Source organism: Aptenodytes patagonicus, chromosome 11, assembly GCF_965638725.1.
Source record: "Aptenodytes patagonicus chromosome 11, bAptPat1.pri.cur, whole genome shotgun sequence".
Lineage (NCBI taxonomy): Eukaryota > Metazoa > Chordata > Aves > Sphenisciformes > Spheniscidae > Aptenodytes > Aptenodytes patagonicus.
In genome coordinates, this window is record NC_134959.1 from 11,694,623 (window position 1) to 11,711,916 (window position 17,294).

Consider the following 17,294-nt stretch of genomic DNA (forward strand, 5'->3'; position numbering starts at 1 on the left):
TGGAAGGTATGTAAAAGTAGCGCTGACATTAAGACAGCCCTATGGAGGGCCTTGCAATTCAGTGGACTTTTTCTTAGACTGAATGTCTGTTAGTGGACTGGTGCAGAACTGGCTGATGCAGTGAACGGTGTGGCTTCTTGGTGTTAACAGGGTGCAGAAAGCTAAAGCTTTTTGATTAATCTGTGTTGTGGGGAGGGAGGAATCCTGTGCAACTTTTAGAGGAGACGATGCAGTCAACTTGCACACTTCAGGAAGCTTGGGACCTCCTGACTTGCTCTGCTAAAGGTGCTCAGGTCATTTCTGAGGTGTATACGTACATATCTATTTGAGTGTGTCTGTAATCGTTCAGTAACAAAATGTAGAATTTGTAGAAAATGTTTTGAAATTAGTCCCAATTGGAATTTCTCCAATTTTTGTAATGAACATACCATTAAGGATATTTTTTTCCAACAGGAATAGTTTTACATTCTAGGCTATGCAGTAAGATTAATCTTGAATTAGGAACTTCAACTGAAATGCTGAAGAAAAGCTAAATTGGACTACTTCAGGAAAAGCTGAATTTCATTTTAGAGCTGGTACACTGTAAAAGCTAAAAACTGAAAATCTGTCCTAGAAGCATTAAAAAATGCAAATACAAAGCGACCAGTAGGAAAAAGTTGTTATATACATTGAAGATTGTCTGGAAGAATATTTAGATGCAAATGAAAACATACACATATGAATGTACATCAGCAATTAGGTTGCAAATATATTAGCAGTTGGCTTAGATGCATTTCTTTCAGGAACAGCTATCAGCTGTTATAAATTCTGTTCACAGTTTTTCTTTGGCATTTGTGATTTAGATCCATCTCATTTGTACCTCTCTTCTGAATGCAGTTCTGAAAACTAGAACACTCTTTTATCATGTTGGTATTATGAGGCTCTTGCTTCAGAGTCCTTTAGAATACAAAGAAATGTTGCTTAATGGAATTCTTACAGTAATGTCAAATTTGTACAAATCTCTTAAGATTTGTTGTTATGAATTCTTGTGCAGTGTAATGAACAACAGCTTTAAAATGGTTTTAGACAATGAGACCAAGTTTTTATTTGGTTTAAAATGGAAACACAACATGGTTAATAAAATACTGCAAAAAAAAAAGAGGTTTTAATTTTGTCCAACTATATAAAAGCTTAAAAATCTATTTTTTGGTGTATTTATAGATAGGATGTCAGAGCTGTTCATCTTACTGATGGATAAACAGAGGAGTCAGTATTCCATTCCTGTTTGAAGGATTGCATTGAAGTGAAGCCAGTCGTAATACTGTGGTCTGTCAAAATTGGTGGCAGCATCTGCACTGGCGTGGTTAGGTTGTGATTTGGTGAAGCATCTTGGTTTTTAAACATGCCATCACCTACCACTGTGAATTTAGTTAAACCAAATGGAAAAGTTTAGAATAAACTGGGAATTTTTCACTAAGCTGATTGACTGACTGGGATTCCTGGTTACTAGTTTTTAATACTATGCTCCTTACTCTTTTGCTGGTGGTTTTCGTGTTTGATCGATGTATAAGAGAAATGAAGTATAGGTAGTGTGGGGTATTACTTTGCTGTCTGACCTAGCATTCCACACTGTACTTTTATAGTGAAAGTATTGCTGCTCCTCCTCCTCTTCTTTTTCCCGTTGCTACCTCAGTAGAATTTTGTTTATAATAAAGTTGTCACTTGTTATGATTGAAGGGTGAATCTTCAATATTTGGTGCTTTAATAAAACCTTAGCTTTTAAAATGAGACAGTGCATCAGAATTCGAATCTTCTCTTTAAAATGTAGCTTCACATCTTTAGGCCATCTTCAGCATTTCCCAATTGCTATGAAAATCTTGAGAGTAAGAAACCAAGTAGGTGAACTAGATTGGGTAGAAGAACATGGAAGAGGGAAGAGTTACGTAGGAAGCATCTGCAGGATGTAAACAGCTTTGATGTTTAAACTGAAAATAACTCAAGCTTTTTCACTGGACTGGAAATTGTGATGAATTGTAAGTGGTGAACTAGAGACAGTCGCTTGTTTAAGGGATCCTTTGGTGACAAAAAATGAGGACTATATTCTTATTAATAAATAGAAGTGCTGGACTCTTATCTTTTCTTTCTAATGGCCATAAACTATGAGATGGCAGATTTTTACCTAGCCACTTGGGCATGCGTACTTGGGCATGATGCAGTTCCAGGAGTTTGGAGTTGCTTATTTCCATTATAAGATAAAATGATGACTCCTACTATTCTGGAAGCTAACTATTGACATTTCTAACTAACGCTGGTATTTGCTTGGCTGGCATTAGAAAACTATAGGGAAAGGATATTGAGCCTTTTTAGGGCTGAAGTGCACTATTCTCTGTAGTTTTTTGCTAATTTATGTTGTCAGGAAATCTAAAAATTTTTGCACATTTTTTTTTCCGTCCCAAAAGCCTGTAAAAATTAGGCCGTTGCTTCTGTTCACATCTGTTTACAGAATTTTTTTGGGGTTTTTTTGATAGGTAAGGAGAGACATGATTCAATAATATCTGGGATCACATCTTCCACTTGGGTGGTCCTTCTAATTAATTTATGACTTGCTGTGGGGTTTTTTTGTGTGTAGTCTCTGCAGTGATTAATCAGAATTTTGAAACTGGCAGCCCATAGCAGCATTACGAAAGACAAAGCCAAACCTAAAAATTGTAACCAATTAACTTATTCTACCTGCCTAAGAGTTGTTTGTAGAGAGAAGTACACCTCATCTCTATGAAGTATCAGATGTACTTGAAATTATCATAACTGAATATAATTTCTGATTTTCATGATGCCAGTGAGCATTCTGTGGGAGGTACCATTCCCTGTGATAGTGATGGTCAGTGCTAGACTTTAGCCTGTTTTGCATTTAAATTGGATAAAAATGAACACTGAGCCCTGTCTCTGCTAAGGAACTCCACACTGGTACTTTTTTTTACAGTAACTACAATGTTGGTGCATAATAATCTTTCATAGATTCCCACTAAACTGGGGAAAAAAATGAAGAGACTGGAGAGAATATGGAAAGGTCTCAATGAGGATCATCTTTGCTCCTCTTTCTCCCTGAGCTTTTTTTTGCCTTCTGTACTGCTTTTCTATAGGTGACAGCACAGATTTTTTCTGCTTTAACACAGACTTCCATGTGCACTTTTTCCTTCCACCTGTACGGTTCTGCAATAGGGTAGGTCTTTGCAGAAATCTTCCCAGTGGGAGAGGTGGCTTCACCACTGAAGCATCATGGCTCTCATGGGATGGGTAGGGAATGGTAGTTTGTGGGAAGTCTATGAGAATTTATTTTACCATCTAGTCAGAGGTGCTAAATGGCTGAGGAAAAGAAGTGAGGCAGAGCCCTGAGTGCTTCAGAGAAGAGCTGAGAAGTCTGGCTCTCTACTTCGTACTAGAAGTCTTGCCGACTTCTAAGCAAAGTAGCAAGAACAAGACCAGCAAGGAGGTACACATCTGGGAAACGTGGCAGCTTGTCATTAGGTGTGATGGGAGTCGAAAGTATCATGGAAGATGACCTAATTTAATAGCTGAGAGAGAGGATGGAGGATTGTGGGAAGCTGCTGGGTTTTTTTTCTCTCAAAGTAGAGAAAAAATCCTCAGCCTTGAAAGGATGATGAGCTACTTCTGTTCCTCAAAAGAGTGATAGTGTACATCAGAAGAGATGTTGGAGGGATTACAGGTGGAATGGAATCAATAATGGATTAATATTAACCATAGCCAAAGAACTAAATTAGCAGCAGTGTGCTGTAGACCACACAACTATAGGAGGCAACTACCAAAAAAAACCCAAACTGAAAACCAGTTTGTGAAAAGACAAAAGTTTTCTTATTGGCATGTCGGAAGATGAGACCTACTCTTACTTAAACGGCATTAAATGAAGTTAATAAAATCCAGCACGTTTGTGGGCATATTTTTAAGAAATATTTACTTTATAAGAAACAGTTCTTGGATTCAAACAATGCAGCTAATTGTAAATGGTGCTTTAGAGGTATTGCTCTAAAAAGCATATATTACCATAAATTACCGTTGGCCATAAATTAGCTGGTTTTACAGTTGGGATTCTTCTGATACCAGGTGAATTGGTTGAAACTCTAAAAGGGAACAAAAACGGAAAGTGCTGAATCTGTTTGTGATGTTTCTGGAACATTAAAGTACTTGAATGTGTGAGGAATGAAGGAGGGGAAAAGGAGATGCCTGTAGGAGAAACAGTATGCAAAAGTTGGGGTAAGGGAACTATAAAATACAGGGTATAGAGAGATAAGAGGATATAGCGATGTCGTGGTTTAACCTCAGTTGGCAACTGAGCACCATTATTATCTCACAACCGCTCGCTCACTCCCCCCCCGGCCCCGGTGGGATGGGGGAGAGAATTGGAAGAGTAGAAGTGAGAAAAACTTGTGGGTTGAGATAAAAACAGTTTAATAATTGAAATAAAATAATAACAATAATAATAATAATAATAATGTAATAATGATAATAATACACAAAGCAACTGATGCGCAGTGCAATTGCTCACCACCCGCCGACCGATGCCCAGCCAGTCCCCGAGCAGCGGCCCCCCCTGGCCAGCTTTCCCCAGTTTATGTACTGAGCATGACGTCCCATGGTATGGAATGTCCCTTTGGCCAGTTGGGGTCAGCTGTCCTGGCTGTGCCCCCTCCCAGCTCCTTGTGCACCTCCAGCCTTCTCAGTCGGTAGAGCATGGGAAGCTGGAAAGTCCTTGACTAGTGTAAGCACTACCTAGCAACAACTAAAACATCAGTGTGTTATCAACATTATTCTCATCCTAAATCCAAAACACAGCACTGTACCAGCTACTGGGAAGGAAATTAACTCTATCCCTGCCAAAACCAGGACAAGTGATTTTTTTTAATTATATGTGAAATTAGCCAGGGAGAGAAGATAAATGATAATTGCTTTGAAATCTCCAACAGTGATGGGAAGAGTCCACAAAAGGAGCATTGCAAAAGGGAACATATAATGAGATGTTTTTGTGTTACTTTTGGAGTAGTACTTTCACAGATAAATAAATTTAAAAAAATCTGTGATTTACTGCTTGAGAATACCATAAACGTTTTCATGTTGTTGTTCATGTCTTAGCCCAGTAGTGTTTGGAGCATGAAGGAATGTAAAATAAAAAACGAGCGCACAAGGTTGAAAAAAATGACATAAATCAGAGCTCTAGCCACGTGGTACTGCAGGCAGCTACAGCACATGCCTTTGTTATGGAGCACCTCCTAAACATGCTGGGCTGTTTGTCCTACCACTTCTGCAGTTTGTCACTGCAGTTCGTCTTCGGTCTCCAGCCTAATTTATTCTTTTTCTGGTTGGTCTTGTGCTCTTGTAGTCTAATGTTTAAAGAGCTGAAGGTTCAGTCCTGCACACACCTCTTGCTCTCCTCCTGTCTCTCAGGAAGCAAAATGCACAGGATCCTCCAAACTCTGGCTCTTCCGACCACATTTTTTTCTCCTGTTTTCTTTACTCTGTGGAAGGATGTAAGGTGGGTGGGGGTTTTTTTGTTTTCTCTTTTGAGATGATATTTTCAGAATTACACTGATTATATTTATTTCAGTTTGGCGGGGGTAGAGATTGTAATCAGAGACTAAAGTCTCATGAATAACTGACTGCTACCATAAAGTGAAAGCATGTGAGCAATGGTACAGCCACTGGTACGGGGGCTGGTGGGGGAGCCCTGGAGCACTGATCCACACCGGTGTCTGTGCCAACTGACTGCAAGTAGGTCTTTCACAGGACTCCCCCATTCTTCTTGCATTTAGAAAAAAGTCTCTGGTTGGGTATCAGGGGAGAAGACAGCAGAAGTGATTTAATTTTGGACGTGGACATGTAAAGTTGCACATCCTGTTGGGTTAGAGGAGTGGATCTCTGGTGTCCTGAGGAATAGAGGTGGCAGGGCCCATGTTTTCATAGCCCTCAGTCCACTTCATGCTCACATCAGAGGGGCTACCAGGGTAGAAAATGAATGTTTTGTTCATTCTTTGAATATAACACAGGGCAAACTGGTCTTTTGCTGTTTCCACATCCTTCCAACATCTGGCGAGTTGGAAAGTTGTATACAAATGGCTGGCAAAAATTTTTACCAAAACTGTCTTGTGTAGAGTGAATGGGGAAAAAAACCCCTTTAATTCAGGAGGAGACCATGAAATCTAAGTATCAAGCATGGACTAGATTAAAGCACACTGATTTTTGTAGCCATGGCAACTTTCTGTGTAATCTCCTATTTTGAGAAATGGAGTCAAGGATAAGATTATTAAAACATTCCTCATATCTGATTCTATTGTTGTGATAGTAGAGGACATTATTTCTTTGTCTGTGGCCTATTAAATATAACAGTAAAGCTAAAACCAAATGTTTCTTTTGTTTCCAAAGGATTCATCCCCCTGAATTCTTCAAGAAAAAATACGCTGTGGATGAAGTCCACTATGTGAACGAGGTGAGTTGTCTGTCTGTGAATATTTTTCTGTGGATACAAAATCAGTATGTGGCAATGACTTCGCTTAATTTTAGTCCTCTGCTTACTGGATGTCTCCTGACTTGGTGGGACCTTTTTTTCCCCCCCAGTTACTGGAAAGCATCCTTCATTCTTATAAAGCACTTGTAATTTTTTTAATTTTCTTTTTAAAAGTCTGCCATTTTGAGCTGAACATTAAGGTCTTAGTCCAAAGACAGTCTCATAAACATGTTCTGTGCATCATGAGACCTGTCAGTCTGTGTCTTTATCCGACAGAAACGTTGCTAAATACATTTTTTGCAATGCCTTGGAGATTTGAGAGATTGCTGTCAGGGAGGTTGCATGTCCTAGCTCTGATTTGGGAGCTTACATTTATTTTATGCCTCCAAGGAGCTGTGTGGAAGGGCTGCCTGCCTTACTCTTAGTTTATGTTGAATCATTCTAATATTTGAATAAGTAAATATAGTCATATTTTTAAATGCAAGTGTGACTTGCTTAGTTAGGTTTCTCATTTCGTTTCTGAGCAGATGTTTGTATACTTATGCACCTGGCCAGTTATCTTTTCTTTGGTAGGAAGGCTCAGCAGGGTGAGGGCAGTATTCTTGCCAAGCTCTGTGGGTAATTTTCATGGAGAGCAGCTTGAAAAGGAAGACTCTGATACTTCTGTCTCTGCAGAGCACTAACTCTGACTCACTAGACCAAAAATTTTGCTCTCATCAGCTGTGAGGATGTTTCATTTAATTTTCATAATGAGTCCAGCTATGAAGAGAAGTTTGATCCTGTGTTTCAGTAGCTAGGGGTGGAGGAAGCTGTGGAGAGGTTGCTTTTTGACGTGTGTGAGTTGGAGTTGTGTAGAGTGCAGGCGCTCCAATGCTCATCTGTCACATGGTGAAAATTGCTAGTGGAAAATACGTTTGATGTTTAAAAATCACATTTATTTTAGGTCACCTTAGTTGTTTTGGATCACTTTCCATCAGCAAATGCCTTTATTGCAGTTCTATTCTCTGCTTTCTTACTGCTTAAAAAATTCATTGATGGGAAAAAGAGCTCTTTATGTGGACCAGTAAATTGTCCCAACATAAAAGCTGTTTCCTACCTGTAGGTAGAAGCTGTTGAAGCTTGCAACAAAACTGTTCAGCTTTCAAAGGTTCTGTCTATAACTTTTGCCAAGGAATTGGTTTTCCACCATCAGGACACTGTGGGCCTTATTTACAGGATAGTTTTATGTCAACAAATGACCAACATGTGTGAGTATGTAATCCTGATATTTCATGGGGAGAAAAAAAAAAAAGTGGAATTTGTATTTTTATACCTCACTGCCATATGCTTTCTTTTGTTAATGTTATTAATGTGCTATTAAGCTCGTTTAAAGTTGGTAGAACTGTGCTCCATGGAATTGTGTCATCTGTTCCTTGCCTCAAGGAATGTGTAATTCAGTGCCCACCTTTCTGCAGCTGCTCTGAAAGCCCAGTTCTCTGCAAGCCCAATGATTTTGTTCTCAGTTTGTAAATGTTTGAAAGATACTGAAGGAGCCTAATAGAAGTATTAGTCAATAAAAGATGACCCAGTGAGAATAACAGTAAACATTCATTACTAAGTATTTAGCACATTGTAACATAATAATGTGTTAATAAAACATATGTGTGTTTTATATGCAGTAGTGTGTTGAGGATAGAGAGTACCCTGTTATTCCTTATTTCTGTGTGACATTACAGCTTTTTGACTCATACTTCCTCTGTCTTCCAAATGATGACAATATACTTAATCTTAAGTTATAGTTGGTATTTATGTCTTTAAAGGACACCACCAACTTAAGCACTACGTTTCTGTCTAAATATTTTGTGATCTACTGACCTGCAAGTGTCAGGTAATGCTACAATATCGGAAAGGTATCAGAGGAGCATTTTTTGTCTTTGCAGCTCGTTTACTTTGTGTACAGCAAATGTTGATGAAATTGGTATCAATGTGATTATAAGGAAGAAAAAAAGAAAAATAATAGCAATCTAAAACTTCTTTTTAGATATCCAGTGTCTTGGCTTCGAAGAAACCTGCTGTGCTCCTTACTTTGGTGAGTCATATTATTCTGAAGAATCACTACCCATTTTCTTCAATAAGGAGATCACTTTATTCAGTATTTCTTTGCACTGTCATTCCCTATCTTTTCCTCCCCATCTTTGCCAAATTTGAAGCTATCTGTGTATAGTCATCTAGTCTTCTGGCTTGTCCATGATCTCAAGATTTGTAACCTCTGGCCTTCCAGTTCATATTCTCTCTGCCAAAAGTTTTATCTGTTTTCTGGTAAAACATGACAAGCCTATCTAACGTCGACCATGCTATCCTCCAGGCTATGTACGGTGACTCCAAACTCCATTTTTCTCTTTTACTGCTCTGGTCATGTCATGAGCATGTTTGGGCCTTTCTGTGGGAATCCTGCAAGGATTCAGGGAATACTTTTTCTGCATTGAGTGGGTTGGTAAGAACAACTTCTGGGAGGAGGGAGTGATATCACACACCTGCCAAGTATTTTGAATGGTGCTTGCTTATTTCTCTGGAAGAAGGATGAATGAATGGATGTAAAGCCTGCAAGTTTCTTATTCCCCATTACCTCTTCCCCAGCTTCTTTCCTTGACAGATGTTTTGTAAACCTCTCACTATTAAGAATATCTGATTTCTCGTCTCCAATCTATATAAGAAATGATTTGCTGACTCTGAGCTTTCCTTTACGGCAAATGCAGTGGCAGCTCCTGGATTTCTTGTTTTCCCATGATAGTTGCCAGACAGAAGTCTTACAAAATATCCCTCCTTAAGCAGTCACATAACATGAGATCCGATTTCTTTATCCATTAAGAACAGAGGCCCTAAATAGTTTTCAGTCTTTCTTCCACTTATATTTGTATACATACACATATAAAAGATGACCCTATAGCTTTTTTCATGTTCTTTAAGAGAGATGAGTGGGAAAGGGAATATTTGACCATCTTGTGCTTCTTACTGTTCATTTCTACACATCAAGTTGTTGATTAGTTGTCACTCTGTGAGCATCCTGTTGTAATTGGGAATTTTCACCTAATTCCTGGCTGAGAGGATGGAGCTGTGATGCTTTCACATTCCTCCCACTGCCATGAAGGAGTATACAGAGAAGAAAAGAGCACTTCTCTTTCTGCTGGCTGAATGGAAACTTGGTCCTCTCCTCCTGTGGTCTTATTCCAGACACAGAATTGTAACACTGCTCCACAGGGTTTCCCAGGCACATGTCAGAAGTGTTCATCTGCTGTGTAGCAGCCAAAATACTCTTGCTTATGCTAATTGCTTGAATGGAAAGCTCTAGGGGAGCGGCATGCAAGTTTAAATAGTAAGCATTGCCAAGGCAGTGCGTAATAGTTTATTTTTAAATACTTAATTTAGAAGAAACCTTGCCCATTTGTTATTCCCTTGCCCTTTATTATTGTATAGGTCTCATAGCTCCGTCCCAAGACATAAGGGAATTAGAAATCAAAGCTTGCCATTTTCCTAAGCACCACATACTCACCTGAGTTCTACGCTGGTCTCTTATGAAACAAATAATTTCTTATATTGGTCTGCATTTGAACAAACAGTCTGGGTTTTTTTATTTATAGTGATTCAGGTAAACTTACGTATAAGTTTTCCTAAAGACTTACTGCAGTCAGGTTCTCCCTGTGATTTAAATTTTAAATACTTGTGTTTGGCTCAGAATCATGGTCCTTTAATCTTTTCCCTCCCAGCGTGGTGTTAATACTGACAGCGGAAATGTCTCCAAAGAAGCTTCGTTTGAGGGAATCAGCCAGTAAGTGACAAGGCTTTTTTATACATTAATTGTTGTATGGTTATGTTGAATTAATTTTATATTTCACATTAAATGATGTTTTTTCCTAATGACAGGATGTTGAATGGCAGATCAAATGTATCGGTATTTCTTTGGAAATAAAATGTTTGACATGTTTCTATGACTTGAAATACAGTGGTGATTATTTTTGGAAATCTCTTTTGCATCTAAGGTCATTCAATGTTTCTCTTTCTCTGTGTTTGCTTTAAGTATCTAAAACCAAACTGACCCATCCCCTTACCTCCATTTCCACTTTTGGGATTGGAATATTTGGTTTTCAGGTTCAGAAAAATGAATCTTTACGCATAGTGTCTTTCTTTTAGTGACTTCCTTGTATGGAATTAAGGTAGATATTAGGGATCCTGGTATGCACAATCTTCTGAAAAGATGTTGCATTACAGGTGTAAAATAAAAGATCACCTTTCTGGCTAGATGTGATCTTTTAGTGTCCCTTGATATTGTCTTTTTATGAAGTTTGGCTACTAGTGGGGTGAAAATGTCCTCCTGCATGCAGTATTTTGAAAAGGTAGTAAATAAAACTACATCACAGCCTGCTCTGGGATGTGAGGATGATGGCCTCAATTTTGAATGAAATACAACTGTCTATTCTGTTACAATATCCTAAAATGAGATCATTTTCCATTTTAGCTCAAGTGTACAGCAAAAAAGAAACAAAGCCTCCCATTAAAAAGCCTGTTAAACACTCATACTGAGATGTTGAGTAGATGTCCTTTGACTCCCAGTCACCCTGCTGTATTTTTCTCCATCCACCTCTGTCGACAGCATATTAACTATTCAGTGGTGATCATAATGCACAGAATTTGCTGCAAGTCTGGGCACTCATTTGTGTAGTCCGACAGCATGCTTTCTGCTGGGATCATCTTTTCTCTGTCATGTGAACTGAAATCTGGAATCTGATTCCATAATTACTTTGTTCTCCCCTCTACAACCTAAATGGAAACTTAATGATTCTGTCAGGGATATTGGGGACCAACGTAGCAGACATTTAGACATCTTTTGCTGTCCAGTCAATTAAATATAAACTATTCCAGAATACAAGCAAACTGTTCTAATGAATATTTGGTGTCCTCTCTGCTGTTACAGCAGTATGATGTTCAGTTGCTTTGACCAAGTAGATACTCAGTTACCTTACGCTCTGCAGGTACAGGCAGACTCCAAAGTCTGTGTGGAGCGATACCTCCAGTTTTATCTGAGACACCTCCACATGAAATATAAACAGTTATTAACTCCAGCAGTAATTCGTTATGGGAATGATGTACAAAGGTCTGTTTGAAGTACCAAAAAGCCCTTTTTTTCCCCAGAATTTCACTAAACACTAGAGTTTAATTAGTACCACATTCTACTACTAGTCAACATTAAGGTAGGAAGCCACTCCGTTTAGCACTTGATTTGAGATATTAATAGCATGTCTTCTGTAACACTTAAAGGGATTAATGATATTTTATCGCTGGCCTCCCAGTTTGCGGTAAACATGCTGTCAGTGTGCTCCGGGAAGAGTGCTTCTTCATTCTTCAGGGGCGATTTCCAGCTGTTTAGCAGATAATTCTCTTTTAAGACCTGGGATATGCTCATCCCTGTCCACTCCTAGGCACCAAGTTGTTCATTTTGCTGCCTTTGACAGATCTGGTTGGTGTCTTCCCCTCCCGTGCTCGTGGTATGGAAGAGCACACATTGATTTTGTTGGATGTGCTGAAGATCCACTCCCCTCTTCTGACAGATACTGTGCCCTCAAACCACTTGTCACTCCAGCCTTCCCTTGATCTCCCGAACTCCTGCTTCTGTCTTCTCCGGGGCTGTCACGTCTGTCGTGAGAGCGTTCTTGGTCTGCGTGCCAAGTTAGAGAGTGAACACTGCTGATTGAGGGTGTGGAGGAGGGGGGAGCTTCCTTTTAAACTCTGCTCTCCTCAGATTTTCGTAACTGCATATAAATCAGCCCATTTTATATTTATTTTCGACACAGACCCAAACCAATTTCAGAGTTCCTGCTTCCCTGCTTCTCCACCTCTCCTGTATCAAATGTTTCCTTCGTAGAAACGCATATATTTCAAATGTCTTGATTTTTTCCAAGAGGACTAAAACCACAGAGTTTGTACCAAGCAATGTGTTCTTTCAAACCGCCCTCCCTCCCGTCTGCCCATGACTGCGCCTTGTCAGCTGTCTCTGTCCTCCGCTCGGCCGGGCACTGCCCTAGCTATGATGCTGTATTTTATTCCTGGGTTCTTGTTTGTTTCCATTTTCTGGCTGCCTGGCCAAGATGTATTTGCTCGCTAGGGCCCTTTTGTGTTCTTCCTGCTCCCGTTTGTCTTTTTTCTCCTAGACTGACTGTGCCCTGGTGCGTGGTGGTTTTTTTTTTGGTTTGGTTTGGTTTTTTTGCGGTGGATAATAATAGAAATAATGTATCATTTCCTGAAAAAGCTGAATCTTGCTCTCTTTGCAGGCTGTTCATCTGCTCCTGTCAGAAGCTGCCTTTTTCTTGCCCTAATGATGTTGCTTCCCTGCCTTACTTCTTGAACCTTTTGAACTACTTCTGGAACATAATTACCTAAACTATTTGATTAATTTTTCCACTGTAATAAATAGTAATTTGAGATAAAATGACTACTGTGGTCATGGGTTATTTCTATGCTCACCCTGAAGATCACCCCTAAGTTATTTTTGTCCTGCTAGCAATGATCAAACTTGATTTTATGCTGATAATAGAGCCCATAATAGTGAATCATATCATAGTTTCCATTAGTTTACTTATAGCTCTCTCATATAGCAAAGTATGTTGTACTAAAAAAAGCTTGTATATTGCTGCAATCTGTAAAAATGGAGAATGGCTGTACTTGGGAAGTCTCCCTGATCAGCGGTGGGTAGTACCGTGGTTCAGTGGAGGGAGCAGTCTGGGACAGGGACTTAGGAGACCTGGACCATTTACTAATGTTGTTCCTGCTAACTCCCCTCAAGTCAGCTTTGTTTACAGCTGTTACGAATCCTACAGAAATGACTTGCTCTCACTTGCTTCAGATGGCTTAAGTGCAGAAGGCAGATTTCTAAAGCAGTTCTAATGCATTGTTTTCTAGAAATATGTATTTCTGTTTGCTAATAAAGGCTAGTTCCGTTTTTTTTTTCTAATTCATGGATCCATTTTTCAGACTGGAAAATGTGCAGGAATTTTTTAAATCTAATCATGTAGCGGTTATGTAGCACTTGTAAAAATGCTTTGAGATGATGTGATTCACCATACAGAAAATGGATTTTGAACCTGTATGGATAAACAGTAATGTGCCACATACTTTAAAACACTGTTGAATGAATCTTTGCTGGCTGTTTTGGGGGCTTTTTTTCATCCTCAGAACTGATTGATGTAAATGATAGTTTAAGCAATTGTACCTAATGTTTAAAGTTTTTCAGTGAATTCCTTTGCCTCAGAACTGCACTTGTTCGGTATGACAGTGAAGACCATCTAAATGGCCTCTTCCCTATTGTGTAGCGAAGTCAATCATTAGGGGAAAGACTGTCCATGTTGAAGAAGAGTAGAAAATTCTAACACTGTATATGAGTATGTTTTAGATTTTTATCACCATATACACACAAAGTGTATTCATTAAACTGAGAAAAAAGGGTCTCATTATACAGTGTTATTATACAGGAGGTGTAGATTTCTAGCTTTTTTTTTAAACTAATGAAATTGTCTTGCATGTTAAAGGACAACTGAGTATGAAATCAATTTGGACATGCCTTTCAGTGTAGTATTTCTTAGTTCTGTGTTGATTAAATGGGAGTGTTAACATGTTACAGATTGCAAGTGTAGCAAAATACCAATTTGTTTTCTTCCCCAAGACAACGTATCTCATCATCTAAGTATTGTCAATTTGCAAATTGCAGGAAAATGTAGAATTGGATTGCTCTATGTGATCCTCTTAACATTAGGGCAGTACATGGTTTTTAAGAGTACGTTGTTTATTGTCTAGCAGGATAAAAACTTTGCTGGATGGACAAGGTAGGGTTATTTTATGTAGGACTTTGTGCACAAATATGTGAATTATTTTTGAACGCTATTTATGTTCTCCTGTTAGTGATGACAAGCTCTTCCCCTTGAGCTTGTTATTTAACCGGTAACTTTTAGGATGTGGTTTGTTTAACTGCCTTGTTGGTAACTAAAGTGAAGCATAATTTGAGTCACTAGCTTTAGAAGTCTAGCAGTTGTAAACAGGTAGCCTTGTGGCCACTCGCACAGGACCCACAGCTGTCACAAGCTAAGTGGAGTTGAGACGGTTCAATCCTTAATTGTTGGCTTCCTTGAAAAAGCTATGTACAATAGATCAGATTCTCTTCCAAATTTGAATTGATGCTGTGTCCTGGAGGAATAAGATCTTGTTTTATACTTGACATTATATCAGAAAATCTGTCTTTCAGGTGAGAGATAAAACTGTCGTTCTGCTGATGACCTCCTGCCTCTTCTCCACCCCCCAGCACCCCCTTGCTTTAATCCTACTGCCTTTCTGTGTATCTAATTAGCTTCCCCAGTTGACAGCAACTAGAATTTTAAGAAGCTGCCACATAGTAGGTGGTCCCAGCCAGTAAGTAAAACTTGCATTTTTGGCAGCACAAAGACAGTTCAGGCAGAGCTTTTTGGGCCAGGATAGGTAAAAACCAGGGACTGCAACAGAGATGGTACACCTCTCAGCTGAGATTTCTTTTCTAAAAGAGCATTATTTGAACTATTATAAGCCTATGCCAGTGTACAATTTCACCCCCCCTTTTTTTTTGCCTTCTGTACCTGCCCTTCCTTGCCCTTTATTTTCTTTTGTTACTTCATGATAACCATAGTTTATAGTTGTCTTACTTGCATAGAGCTGCTGTTGGAGCTTTCTGTAGTGCTGCCGTGCCTCCTTACACTTGCCTTCATTGATGTGTTTTCTGTCTGATATACTGACGACAATTATTGAAAGTTCTTGTATTTGTTGTTACAGCTGCAGCTTAATTCTTCTGTGTCTTGGTTTTCTGTGGTGGTGTCTGTTGGTATGCTTTCCAGCCAAATAGGGAGCTCAGGCTTTTAGTTTTTTAGAATTTTTATAGACTGATTTTACTATATCATTCGTATATTTTCTTCTGTATAAATTTGTGTTTAACTGGCTCTTCCATTCCAGAATTATGTCTGCATTGGCCTACATAGGTAATAGTTGTTGGGATGGTGATGATGAAATTGAAAAAGTGCCCTTTTTCTCTGGTTTTACAAGACTTTCTCATTTCCAAGTATCAATTTTATTTTATAATGATGCAGTATTCTGTGACTTGTGGCTTTTTGTATTGTTGCTTTTCCAGTGGTTTCTAATTAATACCCATAATACTGAATACTGTGCAGCTTGTCCTTGTTGAATGTTGTGATAAGTTGTTGTTTTCTATCTTGGAGTAGGAACACAAAGCTATTAACTTTCGCCTTGTTAGGATTTTATAAGTTTATGAGCATATGTTCTTGAAAAAGAGAGGCATAGGGGTTTTTTTCTGCTATCTGAGGATGCAGGAAGACCCTGGTACAATCAGAATTGACTTCCAAAGAATTGTTTTAATTGGATTTGTGCTTTAGTTTGTCCCTTCTGAGGTATAAAGAATAGTTAATAACCTGGAATAGATTTAATTTTTCCTTCAAAAATGTAGGAAAATGAATTGTTGCCTTACAGTATTCTTCTGAAGATCTGTTGGGAGCGTTGGAGCATTTTAATTCTCTTAAATGCCCTAACTGAAGAGACAGCAGTCCCGAGTCAGACAAAAATATATTTGATGCAGAACACTCCTTAGGCATTTAAACTGTAAGCAAAAAAACCCTTGAACAATGCTTGAAAATCCATTTATGTTCCACTTAATTACTCAGTTTCTTACTCTATTGGCCACTGTGATGTTATTGTTTAGAAAGCCTGAAAATAGTTCCAAGAATACATGAATTGCTAATGTAGAAAATAAATAGAAAAACAGTTAAGTGTTTGAGGCCAAGGTGAGATGGAAGCTTTTGCTTTGCCTCTTCTCTAGATCGGAAAAGACAAGGAGAGGTTGTTTTCCTTTTCACAGTCCTCTGAGCAAGCTTGTTTATCACATGCCACATTCTGTGCACACAAAAATCGGAAGGTGTAAAAAAAAGGATGAAATTAGCAATTCACTGTGCTTAATCTCATTGAAGGGTATTTGAGGCGCAAAGTTAAAATCACAGAACAATTTTGGTTGGAAGGGACCTCTGGAGGTCGATCTGGTCCAACCCACACTCATAGCAGTGAATTGATAACATTTTATATTTGTCAAAAGAAGTTTTTTAAATGTGTCTTGAACATACTGTTACTCTGGTTTCTGCACATTCTTAAAATTACGTATCTGATTTAGTCTCGTATTTAAAAATGAAATATCTGCACAGTGAATATGAGTGTGTGCATTCTTCTCACTGGGATCTATACTGATCTCTACTGAATTCCAATACAATATTTGCCTTTGCAGGTTTTCACATCCTCAGAGAAGACACATTAAAAAAAACCCACAAGTAAATATGCAGTCTCTGCTATTGTGTGTTTGGCTGGTTTTTAACGTTCGTATTTTTTTGGGTTTTTTTAATAGATTTAATGTGAACAACAAAATCCTTCATCCTGAAATTGCAGAATGGTGAGTAGCAGAAAATCTTTCTTTTTGAGTACTGTTGAATGTGCTTATATTCTGTACCATTGCTTCAGAGAGATTCCCTCAGCAGAAGCCTCCTAGTTTACTACATGAGTTTTGATTTTAAGCTGATTTCGTGTTGTGGGGTGGAAATAATGTGCAAAAGTAAAAACAGGGCTACGTAACAGCATTGAAAAGTCAAGAATTTATGTAACATTTCTTAAGCCTTGTGTCTGGATATACATTTTTATAGAATGTATTTGGAGTTAAGTCACATTTGTGTAAATGTGAATTTGTATGAATAGGAAAAGA

General features: G+C 38.6%; 1 protein-coding gene across 2 annotated transcripts in view; it reads left to right on the forward strand.

Annotated features, from left to right (window-relative positions):
* PEPD (peptidase D) overlaps positions 1–17,294 on the forward strand; it is a 145,121-nt gene that overhangs the window by 17,522 nt on the left and 110,305 nt on the right. For both annotated transcript variants that reach the window (XM_076349138.1, XM_076349139.1), the window contains exons 4-7: positions 6,412–6,475; positions 8,514–8,561; positions 10,237–10,298; positions 16,944–16,988. In XM_076349138.1, the coding sequence (XP_076205253.1) occupies positions 6,412–6,475; positions 8,514–8,561; positions 10,237–10,298; positions 16,944–16,988 (219 nt within the window). The remainder of the gene's footprint in view (positions 1–6,411; positions 6,476–8,513; positions 8,562–10,236; positions 10,299–16,943; positions 16,989–17,294) is intronic.